We start from the raw sequence: 26091 nt of genomic DNA on the forward strand, positions 1-26091 counted from the left end.
CATATGACATTATTACATTATATGTAAACTATTATTTATTTATTTATTTATTTGGGCACTTTTGTTCTTCTTTCCTTTTCTTTTTGCATAAACCATCAATTTATCGTTATACAGTCTCCATTCTTGTGTGTCCCCTATGAGAAAATCGTAAACACAGCAAGTGAAGAAGGGGTAGGATTAAATTTCGTTTCGGACATGTTGAATTGTGCAAGCCTAAACACGTGATGTTCTTTCATGTAACTTTGTTAAGCATATCTGAACTAAATCAAACCGTTACGAATTACCATTACAATAAATCAGCCCAGAAGTCTTTTCCCAGCCAGCCACTCTCTTCTTGTTTGCAAGCTTACAGTTTCAACCCACGCCACCCATCACTCTTTTTAATGTATTTTAATGCCGACTTTGTAGGAGCCCTCCTGGAGAACGGCCAACATGGTGTCAGATAGTTCGCACTAAAACTTTGAATGCACACGCTCAACTTTCAGACCTTTTTGTAAGTGGCGGTGCTTAATTTTAGTGGTCACGTTGATGTGTAGGCCTCAGGATTACAATGACGTGCTTTGGTTTAATCTGCAAGTGCTTTAGGAGTTAGTGTGCAATCACACCTTACCGTTAAAAAAAAGAAAAATGCATCGTTTTCCATCTCAGTAGTTGGTCATTTGGACATATTAGTCATGAAATAAGGCACTAAAAGTCACCATGCAGCAGTTTTGTGCAAAATTGGTAATAAAATTCATTTTCAAGACCTTTATGAAGCCAAAACTCAACTCTTATTAAGTGGGGGTGGACCGTGTTTGCCCACTCAAGATGTGTCTATAATGATCCAACCGCCGACCACTCTGTGGGCAAGAAGAGGTTAAAGGCGCATTTGGTGCATTACGGAGTCGTGTCTTACGAGGTTTGGCTGTGTTGGTGTGGATTTACATCTACACTGGAGCCACACAAACATGCAAGAGCGCTGCCATCACAATGCGGCGTCTTCTTAGTTCACAATACACAATGATGACAGCAGCTGTTTAGTTGCATCATGGTGAAGCTCTGTGCGCTAGTGATGAGTAGTAATGGCGATAAGAGACATTTTTAGTATGCTTTGCGATGCTCGGGGTTATCGTGGATTGTTTTTTGTTTTCCTCATACTGCACGGCATATTGCAGACAATTCGTCTTTAGCACGACCCCAAAGCAGCAAAACAATTGTTGTGTTTATACTCTGAATTTGTATAAAACAACTCTGTATCATTTGTAATTTTATGTTGATATATATAAAATCCATAAATGTTTTGTAGATTATAAATAACCAGTTATTTTTTTACTTTAACAATGATTCGTTAATGTTGCTCGTTTTGGTCATTGACTTACAGTGATGTCTTTATTGCAGTTAATTGGTTCCAGACCCGACAATGAAGCGTGAATTTCCACGAAGTAGGATTTCTTATTTGTAAATGGAATATTTTCATAGTTAGAGCATAGAAAACCTGTTTACGACCTTCTAAATACAGATTTTAACATTATTAGAGCCCTCTAGGCATGAAGTAACACCCATGTCACCTTTGTAATCCTATTCCCTCCACTCCCAATATAGTAGACGTGATAAGGAAAGTCAGCCATTTAAGACATAAATAAGACGCATAAAACTTAAGACCAGTGTAGAATACTACATATCATTCATCTTTTCAATGCCTTGTATTTGCATTTTAGTTCATTTTGCCATTTTTGTGCTTGAAAATGCTTAATTTAGGCAAAAAATACATAAAATGTGTTTAAATGTGTATATGTTTTGACTAATAGGAGGCCGTATTCAACCACGAAACGGCAGGATTTCTTAATTATTATATTCTTGAAAAACCGTGATAGAGTGAAGCCGTGGAATTTGAGCTGCAAAGCGGCGATGGACGACTGCATTGTACCACACTGTGGCAACAGAACCAATGTTGTTATAGCGGCAAGGCGCAAACTGCTCAGCCAGCATTTAATCGCGCTGATGAATTCGTTGTAAACAACAGCAGTTTCACACCAACAGCCGAGTCGTGCAACAGACATTTTGAAGCGCATGCAGAGGCAGATAAGGCTGTTGGATGCTGTCTGTTTCTGTTGTGAAAAGTTGTGAAAAAACTGATTGCTTGTCTCGCCTTCTCTGCCTCAACAGATGTTGGAGCCAAAGGTGGATGCCCCGTCTTGTGAGCTTGGTGGAGTCGGCGTAGACCGAGGGGGTGTCTGCCTCCACCTGCCACCCCGGGTTTCCGAAGGCGAGGAGAGCAGCCTGTATCCGTCCAGCCCCTCGGAACCTTTAACCCTAAGCAGCCCTCACCCCTCGGAACCACTCACCCCTCTGCATGAGGTGTACCTGCCCCTCGGTAGCCTGGGGGGTTCCGAGGAGCGGCATAAGGTTCCCCCCACACCACCCCCTTCCACCGAGGGTGAGGACTGGAAAAGTATGGATGGACATGAGATGGAGATCTGGAGAGAAGACAGGAGAGAGTATGAGGAAGAGGATGGTGCTAGTCGGAAGAGTGAGTTGGAAGAGAGAGAAGAAGGTGATGTAGAGCGAGACGAAGAGGAGATCAACTTGGTGGTGTCCAACCCAGATGAGGACAACGCCTCTGAACCGCCTGACACCAACGCCCCCCCTTCGTCCTCATCGTCCTCATTCGTCATTCCTGAGCTGCGCCTGGACCGCTCCTTCAGTGCCGACGCCCTCTCCTCCCCCAACACCGACGAAGAAGAATACGACGAGGAGGACGACGACGATTCTGAGGAGGAGGAGGAGGACGACGACGACAGCGACGACGCCTACCTGCAGCGCACTGACAGCAAGCGCCGCTCCATGGTGGAGGGCGCCACCTGCGAGAAGCATGGAGGGGGCGGGCTCAGCGTGCAGAACTCCTTGCGCAGGCGCACCCATAGCGAGGGCAGCCTCCTGCAAGACCCCCGCACGCCTTGTTTCACCTCCGACAACGCCATCAACTGCCTGGAGGTGGGCGGGGCGCGACACAAGGGCGGCTGGACACTCCCCTCGCCGAAGACCCTGAAGAAAGAGCTGACCAAGAATGGCGGCTCGATGCATCAGCTGTGTATGCTCTTCTCCGGCAGAAAGGTACGTACATTCAAATAGGGTTGCTTTGGAAGACCTGCTAGTATACATGTCACACATACCAAGAGTGTCCAAAGTGCAGCCTGGGGGTCGTTCGCGCCCCGGGCTGTTTTTTTCATTGGTCCGCAGCACATTCTAAAAGTATGATTTAACAAGAAAACTAAAAAAAAAACAGTAAAAATGGGGAAAAAAATTTAAAATTATAACGAGAAAAAAGTCGCAATTATGAGTCATACTATTATGTGGAAAAATAACGTCATTTTACTAGCATAAAGTCATAATATTGTGAAAAACAAAACAAGTTGTTTTGGAAAATTAGGTTGCGGAAAAAGTTATAATGTTATGTGAATAAGGTCAAAATATGACGGGAATGAAGTCATAATATTGCGAGAAGAAATTCTACAAGAGCAAAGTTGAAATAAAAAACAGCAGAAATGAAAATAACAGCTAATTTTACAAGTCCAAATATTAAGAGAAAAATGTTGTATTCTAATAAGAAAGAAGTCACGATTTTATGAGGATAGACTTGGAATATTAAGAGGAAACTTCATATGTCATTTTAGTAGCATAGAGTTGAAATACTCAAGAAAAAATACATCATTTTTTAAAGTCATGATACGAAAAACAAAATAAATGTATAATTTCTTGGAAAATTAAGAGTAAACAATATAATATTGTGGGCATAAAGTTCAAATATGGGAATAAAGTAATAATACTACAAGAAGAAAATGTGCAAAGATTATATACTAAGCAGAAAGTTGAAATATTTGGGAAAAAAACAGTTAAAATGGGGAAAAACGAGCAAAGAGCGATGTTCATAATAATAATAGGCTTTTCCACCTATGTCACAAAGATAAGATGCATTTTTTTTTTTTAAATATGTATAACTTGTTAGCATATTCACGTGTTGGTTTACAGAATATCAAAGTGGCCCTTGCATCCCTGGAAAAAGTTTGGACGCCCCTGCTTTATGTTTTATAATCATTAGACAAGTGCTCAATGACCTATGGACAATTAATGGTTAAGTTGCGAAGACTTTTTGCTTGAAGGCGGCCATGTTTTTAAACCAATCCTGCTCAAATTTGACAGACTTGTGCTTCTCAGTCCCCTAAAGGTGTGTACCGAATTTAATGGTAATTTGGCTAAAAACACTAAAGTTACAAGGGCGGCGTTTTGTCGAGGACATGTATTCCGTGTGTGCCGGTATTTTGAACACAAGCCAAAGAAGGCACTACAAAGTTCATTTATAATCCTGTGACAAATGTGGTTTCTGTAACGACATAGACAAAAGGCTCCGTGATGTGCATACGCACTCGTTTGTTCCTACAGCGGCGGAGATGCATCATCACACATTCAGGAGCCTTCCACAGTTGACAGTGCAAACAGACATGACCTCGATATGACCCGACATTTAAATCCAAAGATGAACTCGCGAACAGACACACGGCACACACACACATTCCCGTGCTTTTACAGTTGTCGGTATGCGTCACTGACGTAAAACCTTCTTGAAACGCCGGCTCCAGACAAACTAAGTTTCACATCTTTCTCTACGTAACCCACAGTCAAACGTTAGCAACATTAGCATAGCTATGTGAGTGACAGCGCTAACATTACACTCACATTGGAACAGCAACATCATGCTAAGTTAGAAGAAAAACAAAATGATCAACAGCTCCCACGCCTGCAGCCGACCAAAGGATGGTTGGCAGCAGCGCGGCACTTTATTTGAATATGTGTAACGAAGCCTTTTTTGTGGCGTGTACACGGGGCTGGCCCATCCAGCTGCTGGTCAAAGGCAATATGGTGTCCACGAGGAAGGAGGTTTTTCAATGCGACCCTTTGAGCGCCTCTTCTCTCAACAAGTGGAGCGAACCAGTGAGGTAGATGATAGATTTTTCTCACGTTATGTGCTCGGCCTCCAGGGACACATATTACTCTAAGAACATCATTTAAAAATCAATTTTGCATAATAGGGGACCTTTGTTAATATGTCCAGTGCTTGTATGAATTCGTCATACTCAGCATGCAATTTGACTCCTGCTTGTGTGCTTCACTGCTCTCCATTTTGTTGCATTTCGCTGGTTTCCGTTTCGAGTTAATTCTGTACAATTGAGATAAAGAAATATTAACAGTTTCTCGATAGTATTTCAAATCGGGCGAGGAGGGGCGAAAACATTTCTGTCCCCCAGTGGGGGCATGACAGAAAATAATTGCGAACCACTGTAGCCATAGTTTCAATTGGTGTACCGCATATACTATAATGCTACATTTTTGCTGTAAAATAATGAAAATATTGGTTAGCTGGGCGTATTAATTTAAACGCGGTGTGTTTCTATACCACTGTAAACATCAATAGTTGTCCTTAAAATGCTGCCTGAAATGAGACTTCCCTGGCTTCTTTGGGAAGAGTGACCTCAAGTGGTAGCGTAGAACAAGTGCATCCAGGTAATGTTTCATCACGGAGGATGTCTTGTGGTCCTCATCAACCTTAAAAAAACACTTTGAATCAACAATTTGATTCAAAATGTAAAAAACAGTGACGATAGCAATGCACTTTAACTGAGAATGATTTGGATTTTGATTCTTTTCTCTCCCTGTTAGAAAATGTTAACATCTTACACACAGAAGTGGCCAAACTATCGGTCATTGCTAACTGAAATATACTGTACAGGTTTGCAAGGAATGTGCAGTTTCAACAGTTGTCCAACAGAGGGCAACATTCATCACGTTCTGTTACGTCAGCATACTGAAACCACTCCAACACGTTCAAGTTAAGAGTGTGTGTCTTCACTCCACAAGTTTTGCCAGTGTCCGTGCTACAATGTGACATGTTTCACAACCTCACTCTGAGCTATCAAATGCCAAGTGGTTTGCAGAGTGGCCATTATCTCCCTGCTATTTACAGTATATAGTTCAACTTCAACGCCAACAGTCACCGAAAACACTCCATCAGTGTTGGACTTCAGAGGTCGGGACTCCTTCTTATCTATCCGCTTTTGCAGCAAGGCTGTCAGCGCATTCGGCAGCCTTAAATGGCATTGTGAGTGGATACAGGTCTGTGTGTGTGCGTGTGTGTGTGTGTGAGTGTGGGTGTGTGTGTGTGGGTGTGTGTGTGTGGGTGTGGGTGTGTGTGTGAGTGAGAGAGAGAGAGAGAGAGAGAGAGAGAGAGAGAGAGTCTAGGCTAACTCGACCACCTACTGTACTGGCGTCATGGACACAAAGCTTCCACTATTTAATGTCATGTGTCACCTCACACACACACACTGTTTTTATCACAGTATATCTTCCGAAGGGACAAGACTATAGAAATTAAACTTGGATATACTTTAGAGTAGTCAGTGTACAGCCTGTACAGCAATTTTCAGTTTGGTAGTATTGTCCCTTCACAAGATATACTGTCATAAAAATGTTTGCTTCCTCACTTTCATGAGGTGCTGCACATCTTATGACAGATTGTAAATGTGTATTTGTGTGACTGGATGGGAATAATCCATTCATGTAGCCCGATGCCTTCATTTGCCTTTGGGAAGTACAATTAGAAGTCTTAAATATCCTTAAAAGGGAAATTAAGTTTTAATATTGTATTTTGCATTTTCCATACGTATTGTACACATAGGCTACAAATACACAATTGTCAATTTCCTTACAATTTCCTGACAATAATATTACTGATGAACAAAGTTTAGCAAGTTTCATGTAAATTTGTGAGACTGAGAGTTTTTTTTTTATTATTTTTTTCCGGGGGTTCACACCCAGTGCCCCTTAAAATACTTTTGATACATTTTCACACAAACTTTAGTGATCATGTTGGTATATGAAAGCCCTCAAGAGGCACGTTATGTGATTAATACAAATACTGTCAAAAAGAAGAAGAAACTACGCAATTCCAAGATATTAATATAAGAATAAGCACAGGAGGATTGGACAATTATGTGCATCTGTACGGTTTTAAACCAAATAATGCTGTGTAATTGCAATAAGGCCTATCTATTTACTTATTAAGTAATACGAAATCCAGTGTTATATTAGTAATATGTGACAATAATGAGTTTTAGTGCTTAATTTTCTACCGAAATCGTCATTTTAAACTTGTATTTATTTTCCCGAATACTGCACTACTCAGGAAAGTACGACCGACTTTAAAGCAAGGTCATGCTTGTCTGTAATTTCGTTGTGCGGGAGTTCATTTTTCAGATGAGCCCCCAAATGTAAAATCAAAAAACGAGTGAGCCACATAAGAAACGAATAGCCATTTAAGCCAAGAGCTTCATGGCACAACGTTCGTGATGACCTCTTCCTGCCTGTCATCTGGTCACCTCCTCGCCTGGCAGTGTTTACGTCCCCTTGAACAAGTGTCGTTCTTTCTGCTCTGCACCTTCTCCTCTCGCTCTGTGACATTTTTAGCGAGCAGAGACCAGAGACTGTAATATTGTCACTGTGATTTTATTGTCTGACGCATAAAAGCTCCAGCTAGAGTCTCCTATAGTGACAAAAACCACTGGCATTAACAGCTGTGGCTTTAAATTACAGTCATGAGTTTTACATTTCGGAAATAAAATGTCCAGCTATCCACTGCTTCCAATTAAAGGTGCTGTCTGTCATGGTTAGGGTTTTGCAATGGCGGAGCTAGCGTTCCAACGTACTATATCCCGCCCTCGTCCTGCTCAGCCATGACTGCTTATTGTTGATAGCTTCTCTGAGACTGCGTGTACGTGTACTGTATATGTGTGGGCATGTGCCTGTGCATGAGCCGTGAGTGAGTGATAGCCATTAACGCCACTCTCCCTTTTCATTCTTCACAATCAATTAAATTTCACTGTAAAAAATATTGACTTTTTTGTACAATCTGTTCTCTGAAACCACTATTGTTAACAAATGCTAGCCAGTGTAATTTAGAGCCAAGGAGGGATAGCCCCTTTAAAGTAAATAAATACTATAATTAGAGCATTAAGGTTTAAAGTTGTGAAAAGCATGCAGCTGATGCATTTATAGGAACATATTTGATGGGAAATTCAATGGGTCAGAAACTTGCAGCGAGTAGGTTTACTTCCTATATACTGTACAGCCATGAAATAGCCATTAAAGCGTTGCTCTAGTGATGCACGAAATGAAAACTCATAGGTTGTGAAATCGTGCATGGCAGACACGAGGCCGCTCTAAAAACAAAAACCCTCCTTCATTTTCAGGGACACTTCTTCCTGTTTATGAACATTTACTGAAACGTTACAACAGATGCTTTTGGCCAAACATTTCATGTTTATGGGCTGTAAAATATTTGTTTGAAATGCGTGTAAATACCATCCCCTTTTAGCATGGGTGGCGTTAACGTCATCATGGCGGAGTGTGGGGCGTAAGCACAGGTGGAAACAAAGTGGGCATACCGTAAGTTCCGTCCGTCCTTTGAAACAAGGAGCACAGGGTGTGCATGAGTGTGTGACAGAAAGAGTGTGGCTCTTACAGTAAATAGTACTTCCTGCTAGTTGATTAATATTGCAATACATTTGCGTATAAGCATGATTTTTATTATTATTAAAAGCAACCCTGCGGTTGAGTTGGAGCACTTTCATAAGGTAGTAAAATATTTTATTGATTTAGATGTGCTCTGTACTGTAAAACAGTATAAGCGTCCCTCGCCACATCGCGGTTTGAATTTCCCTGCTTCGGTCTATCACACTTTTTCAAAAATCTATTAATTAATAAATCATGCTGTTTTGTGATTGACTACGTCCTATTAGTAAAAAAAAAAAAAAATGAATATTTAAGCATATTTATGCATTTTTTTCCTAAATTAAGCATTTTCAAGCACAAAAATGGCTAAGTGAAGTCATATACAAATATAAGGCATTAAAAAGACACATTCAAACGATGATATGTAGTATTCTACACTGGTCACTAGGTGTCAGTAATGTTACTTTCATGAAACATACTCGTGTCAGACTTGATTGCCGGAACAACAGGCTTTTATTGCAGGTTTGAATTATCTCATAACAGGCATAAGGATAACCATAATAACAACACAGGCTACTGTTGCGGCTGTAATCACTTCTTGTCCTCCATACATCCAGAACACATTTACTGCAACACACACAAGCACGAGTTTTATTTATGTTTTAAATGGTTTATTTTCTCTAATTGCACCTACTATATTGGGTAATACGAGTGTAAAGCTGACTATAAGGGTGTTATTTCATGTCTAGAGGGCCCTAATAATGTTAAAGAAGGTCGTAAACAGGTCTTCTACCCTCTAGCTACCAAGATATTCCATTTCCAAAAAGGAATCATGCTTCGTGGAAATTCTGGAACCAATTAACCACGATAAACAAGGGATTACTTTATGTCTATTCAGGCTTGCGCTTGTGGCATGACTGTGAGACCCTGCTAATGTGTTTTACTAATTAAAGGATTAAGTGATGAGTTCAGACTGTACCAAAATTCAACAAAGACAGGTCACATTTTAAGGACACTGACTGTAAAATGACTACACGTTCATACATGTTTTTGTCCAAAACACATAATATACGAGCTAAAGTCACTGTTAATGTGTGGAAATAACCAACTTTTTGTAATCCTTGCTGCGTTTATTGCTTAAAAGCACACAATGACAGATCCAGTGATCTAATAATTCCTCCACTGTCCACATACTTGTGTACTTTGAGCCCTTTGTACCTGCAGTTTCCCAGAGTTACACTTTAGTGCGAAAAGCAGTTACTGGAAACGAAACTGACTATTTTGGCCCCTAGAACAAAAATATTCGTCTATTTTGGGTGGGTTACCCTTCAGTACACCGCTTTGTGTGACAAATGTGTTGTTGCGACTAATGTGCCACATGGTTTACGTCTGTGCATCACACACGGGACCACGCACGTGACCCTAGCTAAAAATAGCTCTACTGAATAATTTCATTGGAGGTTTATGGAAAATGTGTGTTGATACGTAGGGATGATGAGTGTTAATGTTTTGTCTAGAAGACTGTACAATGTAGACTCAGACCATGGTACTCATCACTAACAGCACGTTCTGAAACAGCCAATTGATCATATCAATCTCGAGAATCCCCCCTCATTGTTTACTCAAAGGCCTGCACAAAAGTTCCCCAGGGTTCAAATCGATGTGGGACACCGCAAGGCTGGAAGTGTCCACACTAATGCTAAACATGCAACAGGTAAATATTTACAAAGAGCATAGCGCAAACTGTGCACAGTCAACACGATGTTCCAGCAGCCAAGTGAAACAAGCTTAATTGCAGCGCCATTTACGGTGTTTCACTCGAGAGTTTGCAATAAATTTTGGAAACAACCGTCCTTCCAATAAACATTTTAAGTGTGCTCTCCCACTCGAGTTGGAACTTTCCCCATTTACAAGGTGCTCTTATGGCAATGGAAGCTATAATTGGTATAAAAGTACAGTTCATAGTTCCTGCTGTGACATATAGCAATCACTTCGACTTGACTGGATCTCAACAATTTTTCAGTTGGAATTATTTCGTTGAAAAGATTTCGGTTAGGAAATCATTGAAAGCAAGAATTTACTTCGAAATTGTATAAAGACCAAATTTAAGTCGCAAATGGTTCAATGCAAGAATTCCATCGGAAATCGTGCGAACACAAGAGTTTAGTGAGAAATCCTACAAACCTAAGAATTTCATCGGAAAATGTGGAAAACCAAGATTTTAGAGCAAAGTCAAACAGAAACAAGGATTCATTCAACACAACAGTTCAACTGTCGGGGTGTCACGAGATCGCATGTATCTCACGAGATTAAAATGTGACAAGATTTCTCGTTCGGAACAAAAACTGTTTCACGATAATAAATAAATAAATCACATGATAAATGAAAATGACGTCGATCATTTTGCCGGCCTCCATATATTGCCATGTGCATGTGTGTCTGTTTTCCTCGTCTCCCGCCTTCAAACGAACAGGAGGAGAGTTCACTCTGTGCATTGGTGTAGCACATTCATAGAATGGTGACGAACAGAGTGAGACCTTTTGTCAGTCGTACAGTCACTTTGTCTCTGTGGGGGGAGGCAGGGACACTTGCATACACACCAAGCAAAAGAGTGCAGCTTCGTGAGGAGTAATGCAAGGTAACGTAGTAAAAGTTAGGAGGAAAAAAGGTGCTTGCAAAGCCAAATGCCATATCCCCCGTGTGGGAATATTAATAATGAGCACGATGAACCCATTAACATGAATGAGCCAGGATGTCAAATTTATTAAAAAGTGGTCGCACCATAAAAGGCAACAAAACAAACTAGCATACATCAAACATATCCACCCGACACATTATTCCAATCTGAGAAAAAAAACAACACTATAAAATGAAAAGACTTCATCCCGACAGTCAACACTCACTGAGACGTTTGGTTGGCAAAGTAAATACAAACAGAACACAAAATTGTGTGCGTTCACAGAAAGTCATCGCAAAAGAAATGCTGCTCTTGAATGCAGTTGAAAAGCCAGCATTTCAAGAAATGCTGCAAACGTTAGACAGTGAGAAAATACGGCAATTCTACTACTTTACAAAGTGAAAGATGACATATTAAAGGAAATATTGCATTGTTATGATATATTATTCTTATTTATTATTATATATTACCATAACATTAGTGGTTTATTTGGTCTCAAAAGAGTTTGACAATAATATTGTTTAGCATCAGTTTGTGGGACAATAACATTTCAAAACGCACCTGCATTGTTTTCTGATGGAGTTAAATAAAGGAATTTGTCTCGTGACACCCCGAGTAAATACTAACTGTTATTAACAATGTTTAGTCTCAGTAGTACTTTGATGCTATTCCTCTTTGATTCTGACCTTGTCAACATAATGTGACAAGTTTATAAAGCGTCCTCTGCCATCATCAGTGCATGCTGGCTGAAGTCTGAAAGAACTTGACAGACCATAATCCAGTTGCAAATTGGAACAAGCACAAGAATTTATTGAGACTTTGGTCGGAAATCGTGCAAGGCGTAGTTATAAATCAAACTAACAATGCACTATAATATGTTAAAATGTGTAAAATAAAAAAAACATGCAAGCTGGAACCCCTGCAGTAAAGCATTCCAAACGCTTTGTCAACATGGCCGATGCATTTTGTCATGAAAATATAATATTTCTTCTTTATTTCTAAGTGTTTATTGTCTGTTATTGTCCTATTATTTATTAGTGCAAAGATTCATCGCGCTACCGAACGTCACTTCATTACAAAGCATCACTTCCAATAAGCCCTGCTGAAAACCTACGTTAGCGCTTACGTAAGACTTAATGGCTTCATATATTCTCTGACCAGCTTAGTGCTGTAGAGTTTATGTAGTCGCTGGTATAATGAAGGCCTGTGCTGATGTTTACCCTATGCAGGAGACGATCCAGGCGACCTTCATTGCTGCGTCATGTGTGTTTGAGTGGTTTACAGCGGTTGTTGCCATGGGGCTATTATGGCTAAAACCAGGAGTGGGTTACAATGAACTTGAAGGCGTCATTACACTTGTAGACTAAGTGAATGAGTAAACATGGAGTTTTATCTCTCCAGATCCTGCCAGGAGTGAGATTAAACTACATTGTCTCTCCACGTAACGCTTCAAACAACACCAGCAACACACTAACACCTGTGTTGCACTCTCAGCAGTCTGAGCGATACATACAGCGAGGCAACAGGACCAAGTTGCATCCTGTGCTTTCAAAACCAGGCTGAATTTTGTGCGCACACGACTGCGTAGCAGCATAAGCACACATGGACACACCATCAATGGCAGTCTAGTCAATGTAAACAATGGTGGATGGATGATGGGAGCACACATGATTACCTCACAGGAAGGCAGGCGGGACAAGGGAGCAATTAGGCGCGAGGCCCTTTCGGTACCCAGCTGTACACAAAGATCACTGCTTGGCGCCCGAGTTCTGGTCTGACATCAGACTCGATTATTTTGTCTTAAAGGAACTCTTTTCAAGTTGTCCAAAGTCTGGTACATTGTACAACTGTACAACCCCACAGTTTGACTCAAAAAGTCTTGACATTACTCACACAGTGCTCCTCAAAACACCCACTGTAGTAACTTTAGGGTGCTTGGCCGCATCACCACGAAATTTGGTACACACCTTTATGAAACTGTCAAGCACCTGTCAGTAAAATTTGAGCAGGATTGGTTGAAAAACATGGCCATCATTAACCAAAACGTCTTCACAACTTAGCAAGTAACAGGCTGTAAGTCATTGGCTATGTTTACATGCAGTCAATATTCGGGTTAAGACAATATTCCGGTTTCGGAAACATTCGGAATAACCCTTTTCCATGCATGGCGTGGGAACCCCCCCCCCCCCCCCCCCCCCCCCCCCCCCCGTCTCGACGCACGCAAAACGTCATGACGCAATGCGTGTAATTTCCGCTTCCTCTTCCTGTTTCCAAAAACAACAAAAACACCAGCACGGCGGATAATGAACACCTTTGCGTTTTGGTGCTGGTACTGACCCACCACCAGTACTTCACACTATTCTGTCTCACTTTCTTCATTAACGGAAGGCGAGAACGTGAAGAAATAGGAAATGGAGCCGGAGCTGTGCCATCCACAGAGACCCCCGGACACTTTTGAAGATGCGTTCGTACAAACCCTGCTTCGCGTGACTGCTTGCTCAACTTCTGATAGATTTGGCTATTGCGGTACTTTCTACCGTCAATAAAAGACACGATGTTGCTCTTTTTTACCACACTAACGAGGTGGCTTGTTTACATGGCCGTGCGCAACCGGGTTATTGCTAATATTCCGGTTATGATCTGGTTATTTGACTGCATGTAAACGTAGCCATTGACCATTCGTCTGATAATGCGTGTGTGTTCCAAGCCATTTTGACCACAACCTATAGGGGGCGCTACATTTACAGTCAAATCCCAATTTTGGTACACGTTATGTTCAGTAGTGCTGGTTCACTCACTTCTCCACAGGCCACATCCTCATCCCGTTAGCCTTCTTTCAACCAATAAGCAAATAGCGCAATCACACGTGGTTTGCTGTGACGCATCTGTGGGTAGCTTCGATACGTGTTAAGCCGAACTACCAAGTTTCCAAACGCATCAACAGATTCGGACCACCCATGAATGCACCCGTGAAAGGTCATAAGTCATCAGTTTTTTCTGTGCCAGTTTATGACTTCGATTGAAGCCCATTAACTCTTCTGACATTGGTGTTGCATTATATAACACATTGTAAGACACTCAGATGTTCTGTGTTACGTGTTGTTTACATCAAGTCGAGGCACAAACTTTTACATGAGCAGGTGTGCGACTTGCATCACTGGCGTGTTTGTGGTTGACAACATTCCAGCGCCTAATGCCCTACATCTGATCCCGACGCGCTTTCCTGGAAGAGGCGTTTTGAGATTCCGGTGCTTTGTTTATCTTGTATGTTTGGCTGTAGCGAGCCAAAAGCATCCTGACAACATTCCGACCTTGTGTTTTATGTGACAATGGTACTGTCGTCGTCCTGTTGCAACATCAGGACCAGTCAATGTATGCTATCAGTTACATTCATCGAACCAGTCTTTATACAATGGATGTGATTGAGAAAGATTATTTTTTATGTTAACAATTTTTACAAGGTTTTTTTTGTGATTTTTTGTAGTTGAAATAAGCAAATAACGTCACTGAAATTCAACATTTGAAATTCATTCATAATTATGGGAATATCAGAGTGTAAGGCGGCTATCTGCCTCGACCGCTTGGGTTCAGAGACAAACTGGGACGTATAGGTTCAAAATTAAAAGCATGACATTTGTTATAGGCAGTTTCAAAGGGTTCTCATAATTAAAAAAAAAATTATATTATTTCTAATTTGTTGAAAAAAAAATAAGTAATATAATATCTAATAATGATAATAATAATAGAGTTTTGAACATCAACAAATGTTCATTTATCCATTTCATTTGTTTCATTTCATTTATTCACATTGCTTTCATTTTCAATATTCCCTAAAAAATGTATTTTTTTGTTAATATTCTGGGTGTCTAGAACAGGTGAATTGGAGTTACATTATTTTCTATATATGGACATTTGCTTCGGTTGCCGTTCATTTCAGTTTTGGTCGGACCATTTGGAACAAATTAAGAACAAAAATCGAGGTACCACTGTAATAATAAAGTTAAATATTAAATAATGTAGACCGTAATATTAACTTCAGACACAGTCTGTTCTCAGTCTGCTCTTGAAGTGACAGCCGAGAAAGGTCCTAGAAAGGTCAGCGTAATTCCGAAAATGCTCGTAATATTTTATTGGACATTGCCAGTTCCGGGACTGGGTAACTTGATCGCTTATTTGAGGAGGTCTGAGAAGTGACGTTCAAGCATTAACATCCTGTGACAAGCAGGAAGCAGCCATCTCCTGACTAGACTTGAATAACAGGAGACACACACACACACACACATGCACACACACACTACTGTAATCAAATGTGCAGACAATGCATCTTTTGTTGGTGTGTTCATTATGTAGCTTGAGGATATAATGAGTCAGTATCCTGTCTATGGGTCACTGGGTTCATTCTCAGATATTCATGATTATTATGGCCTGGCCTTTACGGTGTTCACATTGCTGGCATACAACCGTTTATTTTAGCCCAAATATTTCCTTTATTTGCAAGGAAAGTTGGCCAAACATTTCCTGTGGCAAAGACAATGAGAACGACGGCGCAGTGGTTATGCAATAAAAGCTGGGAATGCTCTCTTCAAGGTTGAAAACATTGGAAGCGGAGGTGGCTATTTCGGTTTGTGATCGCTCTCCAGTGTCTCCTTGTTTAGATATGACTTTGAGTTTATGTTATCTGAGTCCTACAAAGGCCTCACGGCGGGAGAATGTTTCTTTGGCTCATGCCAAGATCTACCAGGAGGAGCTTATCAAGGTTCGAGGACTAAAAACACTTGCTGCTAGCTGTGCACATATATTTGTTTGATTTTTGCGATCCTTTTGCCCGTTGCACAATAGGAAAACTATTCAATTTCATATAAGCAAAGTCATATTTTTGCAGCTAGCAGGAGTCCAGTTTTTATGCCCTTTTCCCAGAGAGGTCTGGAGACCACACTGATAGACTAAAATACTAAAAGCATGACTCTTCAGTTTTTCTTATAACGGTCCAGTTAAGTAAAATTGGATCATCATGGTTGGGAATCACAGCAGTAAGGGAACAACTTAAAAAACATAAAACTGCTTATCTTTTATGTAGAGCTGCAACAATTATGCGATGATTTATTGATTATCCAATGAATAGGCCACTATTGTGGTATTTGATTAATCGTTTTTTTAATTAAAAAATGTAAATATCCTCAGATTTCAGCCTCTCCGATTTGAATATTTTTAAAATTTCCTTAGTCATACATGAAATCAGACCCATTATCTTTGTGTTTTAGGCAAAACAAGATATTCACACACAGCAGCTTTGACTTTGGAAAACAGTGATCGACATTGTTGCCTCTTTTCTGACGATGTTGCGGACCAAGCCATGAACTGTTTGTGTTTGGTTCACATTCATTTAGTTTGTCTAATAGGCGACATCGCCTCATGGAACCTGCACAAGAGGGCGATTATCGCGTGTCACCGTCCACCCAACAGACACGCCTAATTCAGGCGTGTGAAAGTTTGTGCTCGTGCGTGTCATGTCTTGCGACGCGATCCCAGAAAGTTGAAACCTTTTCAACTTTTCACCGCTGTTGCCTAGACGAGGACCAATCAGCGGGAGTTTCATTGCTCGACCAATGAGCGGACAGGATGCTAATCAGTACGCTATACTTGCCGTGTCAGATTTCCCGGAGCTATTTGACATTTCTAAAAAAAGAAAATGGTAATATAAAAATAAAAGCAGCGGCTCGGGAACATGGGCCTGCACGGTGGCCGAGTGGTTAGCATGTTGGCCACACAGTCAGGAGATCGGGAAGATCTATGTTCGAAACTCCTTTGGGCATCTCTGTGTGGAGTTTGCATGTTCTCCCGTGCTTGCGTGGGTTTTCTCCGGGTACTCCGGTTTCCCCCCACATTCCAAAATGTTAGGTTAATTGGCGACTCTAAATTGTCCATAGGTATGAATGTGAGTGTGAATGATTGTTTGTCTATATGTGCCCTGCGATTGGCTGGCGACCAGTTCAGGGTGTACCCCTCCTCTCGCCCGAAGTCAGCTGGGATAGGCTCCAGCATGCCCACGACCCTAGTTTAAAAGCTGTGGTCTTAAACATTTCATCAGCAGATGAAAAGCCAAATTCAGTTGCAATACATTTTTTTGGTCTTGCTCCCGTTTCTTCTTTTTGCATTTTGAAGCTTACATTGGCGCTAACTTTTCTGCTTGTTTTCAAATGTAAAAATGACTGAGAAGGAAGAAAGGAAGGAAGGAAGCAGCCAAGGAGGAGTCTGATGACGTGTGTGAGAGAGGGAGTCATTCCTTTATGTCTGAACGACTTTGTGTTGTTTTGGGTTGACTGGGTCAAGAATGTTTCCAGAGCTAAAATATTGTTCTTTGACTGGGTTTGTTGCTGCAGGGAACAGCGGAGGAATGTCGAGTTTGTTGTGCTAGATTCAGATAATTTGGACCACTTTTGTTAGGCAGCCTCATTGACCTTCATAACACGAGCCTCTTCCATGCCGAGGTAGCAGCTGTCCAGCTGTACTTGCTTATGTTGCGTTTCCGTAGGCAAAACCAGGCACTATGAAGTACCATGAGGCCCAAACTGAAACCATATTGCTCCAACATGCCGTCATTTACTGTAACATTTGTGTGTACAGAGTTATGTTAGCTTACGTTCTTAGCGTTGGATGAAGCATGGATGGATTATTATACTCCATAGTCTTCATTTTGCGGCCATGGCCCTCAGTCTTCTCTTGGACAAAATTCACCAAACTAAGTAACTCACAGTCTGGTTTCTGGTCATGTCACACATTTGCACTGTGACTTTTTGCTAGGCAGAATCCCTGATCCCTTACTCTTTACCGACACGTCGGATAATAAATAAATTCTCACTCTACTGTGGTTTCATTTCTTTTTAATCTGTAAAGCTTCTTTTGTGTACTCAGTAAACTGTATTATACTGTTTTGGAAAGAAACTTCACTTAATGCAGAGCTTAGCATGTCTTTCAGTCATAATGCAACCTGACGTTGGTTAAAAATGTGTAAGTGGCTCACGTGTTCACCTTCACACGTGCATGTTTGTACAAACAAACGTTTGGCTGCAAAGATGTGTATTTCACACGTCTGTGTGTGTGTGTGTGTGTGTGTGTGTGTGTGTGCTTTTTAGCCAGGTGTGTGTGGTGGGCATGTGTGCATGCTCTTATCTGCAGCACAGTTTCGCAACAGTTAACGTGACGTGTCAACATCTGCCTCGGGGGTCCTTCAGCCGCTGTGTGATCTTTGGCAGATTCTTTGTTTTCAAGCATGTGAGTGGACTGCATAAATAAGCATGCAGACACACAAACGCACCACGGCTATTTTTAGCGAAGGCTCCATACTTTTATATGCTTCACTGGTTACAACCTGGGAGTGTGTGTGTGTGTGTGTGTGTGTGTGTGTGTGTGTGTGTGTGTGTGTGTGTGTGTGTGTGTGTGTGTGTGTGTGGGCGCACATGTGTTGTGTCTCTGCTGTGTGTATAGCCGACCTCTTACACTGAGGTCTACATGTGACAGAAAAAAAATGGGTGAAAACAGGATTTTTAAAATAATGACAATAAAATGTAAAAAAAAAAATAATAGCAATGTTAAAACAAAAAATAATAATGTAAAAAAACAGGGATTTTTTAAATTAATAAAATGCATTTTTGTGACATAATAATATCAAATTAAATAAAAAGGTATATTGTTAAAAATTCTTAAAAAACAGAAAAGTGGATTTTTTATTTTTTGTGACATAAAAACAATGATAACACTATAAAAATACAATTCTTTAAAAAAAATCTAAAAATGAGAAAAGTGGATTTTTACACGACAATAATGTTTTATTTGTATTTCATGTCTTCGAAAAAAAAGGGAAAAAACGTACCTGGATGGAACATTACCTTTTTTTAGAAGTTTGGGTGGTATATTATGAATTTTTTCCACATTTAGCAATAAAACATATCTGTGTTCTGCAATAGGGGGAATGGACACTAACCAACAACGTTATTAGGTGCACCTGCACCATCTAATAACACCCAGTTGACGAGCTGTATACTGTATCAAATGAAGACTGCTCATGTTGCAAGTAAGCAACTAAACTATTAGAAACACTTTCATTTTGCTGCAGTGTGAGACTGAGCATGTGTATGTTCTGTCCCTTAATGATATCTTTGTACTATGTTAACACATCATGCAATCCGTATTTTGTGGTATTCTAATTACAATTTCCATCATCTCCTTGTTAAAGACGATAAAGCAGAAAGGCATATGCTCAACACGGCGCTCCTTTACTGGCTTCAGTCTGCATCGTGTTTAGATGTTCTCTTGTTAAGCAAACAGAACGGAGACGCCATTTGTTGTTTCAGTAGATGCTCTCCAAACTGCTTTGTTATTGTTGTCTGCTGTGGCCGTACAAATGAGATTTTTAGAGGCGTGAAATTCTCAAGTAAAAAATGCTCAGGTTTGGTCAGCCGCTGGAATTAATGCTCACATCTGTTAGTTATTTTTTTTTAACAATGTTGGGTCACTTTTTGGTCTGTGTTGTGGATGGAAATAGCACACGAAGCATGACTTTTTCTCAATTAGAATACCTTTTAGTGTGTATAATGTGTTCTTCCACCCCCAACATGCAGGCGGCATATATCTAAAGAAGGCAACTTTGTGATAAACTTCAGCATAAAAAGTAAATACAAATCCAACTTTGGACTTTGAAATGTTATCTTGTCTGCAATTGGAAAGGGAAGCCCTTCACTGCAAAAGCCAATAGGTATTTTGGCTGAATCCCAATTCTACCCCTTAGCCCTTCCCGTTCATCTTACTTCTTCCCCTGCCCCTGAAAGCCTATGGCCAAGGGGAAGAAGCCACATAAAGTAAGGTGCACACATTTGAAATAAAAGGCATTTATTGCACAACAACAAACAACTCAAATAAATAAGAGCTTACAACCAGCACTGTAACATTTATAAAATTAGAAAATCAAATACACATATGAAATAGTTCTCCCTCAGACTTTTTGTAAGAAAGTCCAGAATTGCATGTTGTTGTATTTGACTTTTCCATGCTGAGGTTGTAGCTTTTCAGCGGTACTGGGGTGCTGTGTGCTGTACAACTGCTGACAACGTTAAATTGCAAAAGTTATTTAATAATGTGGTGTGCTGTCCACATATGGCCATGTTGTTTACGTCTTTTATTTAGCTCACTTCCTGACCATCCATACTGTATGCCGAATACAACAAACATACTGTATCTCACAATGAGAACTGTTGGTGGACTACAGCGGCTATAATTCACAGCAAACAGACTTCACTACGATGTGCTGCGTTACATGAATGATTAGATTAGAAAACGTCACTGTACACTCTGGAGTGGGGCGAGCCACCTGCCATGGTGCACTGTAGGCGGATGCTCTGGGCAGCCGCCACGCTGCCACGGAGCTCGGGAGAACCAGAGTGTTGAGCGGGGGAGCCACACGCCGTGGCCAGACACAAACATGGCACTCTCTCAGCCAGTTCGGTAATGTAGATTCCCCTCACTAGAGAGCGATTTTAAAATACAACTTACAATTAACAGGTTAATGTGGTCACTATCTCTATTGCATTGTCTAATCATTTATGAAATGCAGTAGATTGCAGTGAAGTTATTGGTGTGAGCGAAAACCAACCATTGAAAACATGGCGAATATTTACGTGGAGTAGCAAAGTATTGACTGTATAATAAAACACGAGTGACATTATTGTGAAACGCAATAATTATGCGTAATTGCTTACATTTATGTGTTTCTTTTGGTTTCCGCACTTCCATCCTCTCAGCGTGTGTTGTAGCTCTGCCTTCCCCTTCGTTTCAAGTGTGGTCAACAACCACACTCGTCTTCAAGGGGTATTAACCCCTTAGCACTTACCCCTTACGCCTTGGTTTAAGGACAATTGGGACACCACTTCATTCTCGTGAACGCGCAAAACCTAGGGGGAAGGGGTAAGACGAGGAGTAAAGGGGTAGAATTGGGATTCTGACAATATGTGCTCAAATCTAAGCTACACGTTTTAAATGTAGTGATTTTGGCAAGTCACATTTCTTGGATCTGTTGGCAGATTATTTTGCTTATTTTGAGTAATATATCTGAGATTTCATACATATTTCATACTATATCTTGTTAGTCAAAACAGTTTTGGCCTTGTAACCTACTGATAAATGCACAATGAATATTACATTTCTGGTGTTACTGTAGTCAAATAACTGATATTGTTAGTTTTTTTTTAACCAAAAAAACATTTTTTTTTTAATTAATGAAGAACGAGTCAAACGGTTCCAATTTTGGTCCCACATGGCTCAATTCGGATATGTTGGTAGTAAAGACAAAAAAAAAGTCATGAAATTTTACAATTGGAATCAGATATTTTCCAAACGTTGATTAAAATGTCTGCGACTGCATCATAAATGGACAGATTGGATATAACTTACTACCGAGAATAAAAAACACTAGGGGGATAACGGTGCATGTATTTGTGATCAGGTCGGTATGGACAGAGGCGTATCGAGTTCACATATGGACCACATCGAGGGACAGGAAGTGTAACCGCCTCGTAACTGCCCTGAGTCAACAAATACAGTGGCTAGCAACAGTACCAAGGAGAAACCGGAGCTTGAAAACTCTCGTCCCTCGTTAAAACCTGCAAAGCAGTTCCTAAAAGCTAAGCAGTTTAATGTTTTGCATTTTGTTCTCCTGAAAATAACTGTGACCAACAACCGAGGGACATACCAAACTGTGCTGACGGCGTACCCATGGTAAATCAAAATAACACCAAAGAAAAGTGCAACAATGCAATGTTGGGTGATGTCAAAAGTGAACAAGTGAAAAGGTGAATGAGGCCATCAGCCTCCACATTCCTGTGCGCTTTTATCCATGTGGATCTCATCCAGCTGGAACATAGCAGTGCGGTGTCAAAGAGCGTTGCGTCTTTACATGCAGGCAGCTAGTGGGACACATGCTGACCTGATGAGACAGGACCCCCGTCTCCCCGAGCTTCTTTTTGCCACTGCAGCTCCCCTTAATGCCGCTGAATGATCTTCCCTTTGGGGGGGTTTCAGAAAGAGTGCGAGGCCGTTAATAGAGTGCACTGTGACATCTCCGCCGTCCCGCAGTGACATAACGGCATTATAAGCTGTCTCGTTCGTAAAAATGATTTAGCTGCAGTACATCTTGTCCTAAGGGACACATATGAAATACTGTCATGTGGTGTGAGCCTATAGGTGGCTCAATTGAAGCTTCGTGTAACATCTCGTGGATGGTGTATTTACTGTGTTTGACACGTTTATATCACTCGTGTTAAATTTGATCCAGCGAATTAGCCGATTTCTTTAGGAGTCGGACACTTTCTATAAATACGCCGTCAATGCTCGTCCTTATTTTTAGGCTGCTCCCACGTCCCAATTTGCAGTCAACTGTGACTGTAGTCTCAAAATGTTTTCAGAGCTTCAACACCCCCACCTTGTCCGGACATACTGTACAGTAAGGTCATGCATCCACTGCTTAAAGGTCCTAGTTTTTGGTCCAAAACCTTGTGAAATAGGTTAAAACTGTTGTTTTGGCCGTTTGTATACACACTCTTGAGCAGAAAACATTTCATAACTTGGTCTCAAAATGGACATTTTTGGGAGTTGCTTCCACCTAACAGATATTACAAATACATATTTTATGCAGAAGTGACTTTTTAATGATGTTCCGACAGCAATATGCATCCGTAGAGCCTGGTTACGAGCCCCAAACGTGAGAAAACGCGATCATCTCCCTTAATTGGTTGCTTCGCTTTTGAGAGCGGAGGAGCTCAAACGGCCGCTTTTGAAGTTGTCGGTTTTAATGGCATCATGAAGCAGAAATCGCCATCCTAATGGACATCCCAGTCGGATTGCAACCTTGTAGTGGTTCAGTGACCCCTACAGTTATGCCAACGGGAGATATATTTCCTTCTAGGGCTTTCCATGCTGGGCTGGTTGAGGGGTAGAGGCCAGACAAAGAGCAATCCACAGGGTTGGGGGGGTTGAGCACAGGGCTAGCAACCCTGCCTTGTAAAAAACAAGCATGGTATGGAAGCAGCGACCAAAGGAAATCTAAGAAATATCCTGCAGAACCATGATAAAAACAGAAATTACAGCAGAGCTACGTTCTATCCACCCTCCTGTATGGCACAGAATAGTGGAGAATGACAGCAAGTGACGTATGTCAACTGTCGGTTTTCAACACAAAGAGGCAGAGAAGAATCTGACGCATATTTCGGCCTGAAAAGATATTAAATAAAGACCTGCTGGCAAGATGTCAGCAGGACGGCATTATAATAGAGCGGTGCTCGAACTGGATTGGGCATGTTTTGAGAAGAGAAGAGTAGCCCTTCACTGGACACTTGAAGCTGAAAAAAAAAAAAAAAAGAGGCCGACCCAAGAACACCTGGTGTTGCACAATAGAGGAAGAAATTAAATCTCTGAACCTGACATTGGAAGACGTCCAGAAAACAGCCCAGAATTGACCAGTGTGGAGAACCTTTGTTGCTGCCCTACTGACATAAAAAATACACAGGAAGTAAGTAAAAAAAAGTCATGGACATGATACCGCCTCTGCCCCGCCCATACCTAGATGAGCCTGTCCCGTGTAAATGCCCGCCAAACACTTCACAGAGCACAACTTTGTCCCACTCGTTAATGTTATGCTGTTGTATGTGACATATGGCATCTATGACGTTAGACCAGTGTATATGTAAAAAGTCAGAGAAGTCAGGTGTGGCCAAACACAGCTCATTAGCATTAAAGCTGCAGCACACAAAATGGCGTGTTCCCAGTAGGGTTTATTAAAAGCACTTTTCAACTGTCTACAGTCAAGCGTGAAGGCTGGATTTTAGCCAACACGCTTCCAACACACTATTGTGGGACTTGAGTTGGCTGTCATCACAAACAATGCAAAAGCCAAACAGGATGTTACACGCATGATGTTACAAAGGCTTGACAACATAAATGGCGGATTTTTTGCTCACAAGCTTTATTGTTGAAATAAAATACCACCTCACTGGATAGTCTACAAATGAAGTGTAGAAAGCAATCCGTCTGATGTTGGCCGTCAACCATTGTGGGCTTCAAAGGGGGACCATAAACATTTTTTCACTAATGGAGAGCAACAGCTGCAGTCAGTATGTAGTCAAGAAGCCAGTCAAAAAGCCAAAAAGCACGTATGGTAATAAGTTGTTGCAGGAAAATCTTACAACAAACAATGGAAGCGAAACAAAACAGGTACATTTGCTCCACTGAAAACATATTTTACTGTGAAGTGGTCAGCTCTTTATTTTCATAGCATTCATTCATTTAAAAAAAAATATTCTAAACATAATTTGAATGCTATTTATTGTGCATTACTTTCAGATGAAATCCTAAATTTGTGTGCTAACAGCCTCGGCCGCGAATGCAAAGTTAGCAGACTACTTGAGATAAACAGAATCGTGTTATCAACATCCAGTTCCTCGTAATTATCCTTTTTTTAAGCTTTAGAAGCTTTTGTGGGGAGTTAAGCTCGTCATCTTCCATTTAAATCAAACATACATAAACGTAAACATATTCAAATAATGTGTCATGTTGTATTTTGGTCATTCGGGTTTTATTTTGCAGGTTGTACAAAACTGCAATCTAATCAGATTCAATGCAGGAGTTCGATTTAAAACCAGCCCATTTAACAATATCTTTATTATAGTGGTTTGTGGTGCTGTATAACTGTTGCGAGCCATTTCGAATTGTTAGACACTCTAATGAGGCTAAAAGAGGAAACCAGAATATTAGAAACAGCTCTCATTATGATGCAGTGCAGTTCCACACCACAGCAAACCGCAATAATAAATCATATTGTTACATAGGCGGATATTTGTTAGAACTCTTTTATTGGATCGCTTCACCTTTCCCCCTGACACACACCTGTGGTACAGAGGTGACACAGGCAGTAGATGGTGTGCATAAGATGTAATGCAGCGGGTGCGGGGGGTCCATGTTGGACCACTGGCTAAAATAAACAACAAAAAAGAGGGGCGGGGGGCTTCCTGAAATATTGCAAAAGTGGAGGCCCAGTAATACACACCATGTGTTCCACCAACTGTGGTCTCAGATTCAGGTTCCTGTAATACAATGGCTCATTATGTAGAGCCCCCCCCGCCCTTTCACACACACACACACACACACACACTCACATACAATGGGGCAGTTTCAGGCCATCAGATTAGTGGCGACTGACCCCTTCCCCACCCTGAAGCAACTTCCCTTTCCCTTCTGAACCAATGGGAATGCAGATTAGGCATGAAGTGTAATGTGAAACCAGGAGAGGGGGCTTCAAGGCACGGTTCTGGAGAAAGGAGGGGGGGGGACAGAATCAACTCATTTTGCCTCACTATTGACTGACTGCAAACACCGTCCGCCACATGCAGACAACACACTTCTACCTGGGGGATTTTTTTTTCTCTGTACACTCATGGATTTCAGCAATAGATTGATCATTCCCTGCAGAAGGCTCTGAGTGCTCCTGGCCAGGGCGCACTGAGGTTGACATTGCCTTTCTATAGTAGTGGAGGCTTGGATGATGCAGTGTGTGCTCTCCTTCCTCTCCCCCCAGCTCAGCTCCGGATCCCCCTGCAGCTGCGAGGTCAGCCCCGACGGCACAAAGAAGAAGAAATCCAAGAACCTGTAAGTACTTCCTCTGCAATCCTTATATTTATAAGAAACCACAATGCCAGTTGTCATTCCTGCATATGCCTGAATTGTGCCATTCAAGATTTCACGTAGAAATCGCGGTGCTAAATTGACAAGACACCATCAAGTGCCAGACTATATCCTGGACTGACCCTAACGTACTGACTGGTAATTAATCC

General features: G+C 41.2%; 1 protein-coding gene across 11 annotated transcripts in view; it reads left to right on the forward strand.

The window, feature by feature from the left end:
* Positions 1–26091, forward strand: part of rgs3a (regulator of G protein signaling 3a) — a 136794-nt gene that overhangs the window by 90572 nt on the left and 20131 nt on the right. For 10 of the 11 annotated variants that reach the window (XM_054757917.1, XM_054757916.1, XM_054757918.1 and 7 more), the window contains 2 exons: positions 2146–3093; positions 25836–25906. In XM_054757917.1, coding sequence (XP_054613892.1) covers positions 2146–3093; positions 25836–25906 — 1019 coding nt within the window. Of the gene's footprint in view, positions 1–2145; positions 3094–4948; positions 4974–25835; positions 25907–26091 lie in introns of those variants that run through there. The other variant, XM_054757926.1, reaches the window with a different exon arrangement.

The sequence above is a fragment of the Dunckerocampus dactyliophorus genome, chromosome 17 (assembly GCF_027744805.1).
Source record: "Dunckerocampus dactyliophorus isolate RoL2022-P2 chromosome 17, RoL_Ddac_1.1, whole genome shotgun sequence".
Taxonomy (NCBI): Eukaryota; Metazoa; Chordata; class Actinopteri; order Syngnathiformes; family Syngnathidae; genus Dunckerocampus; species Dunckerocampus dactyliophorus.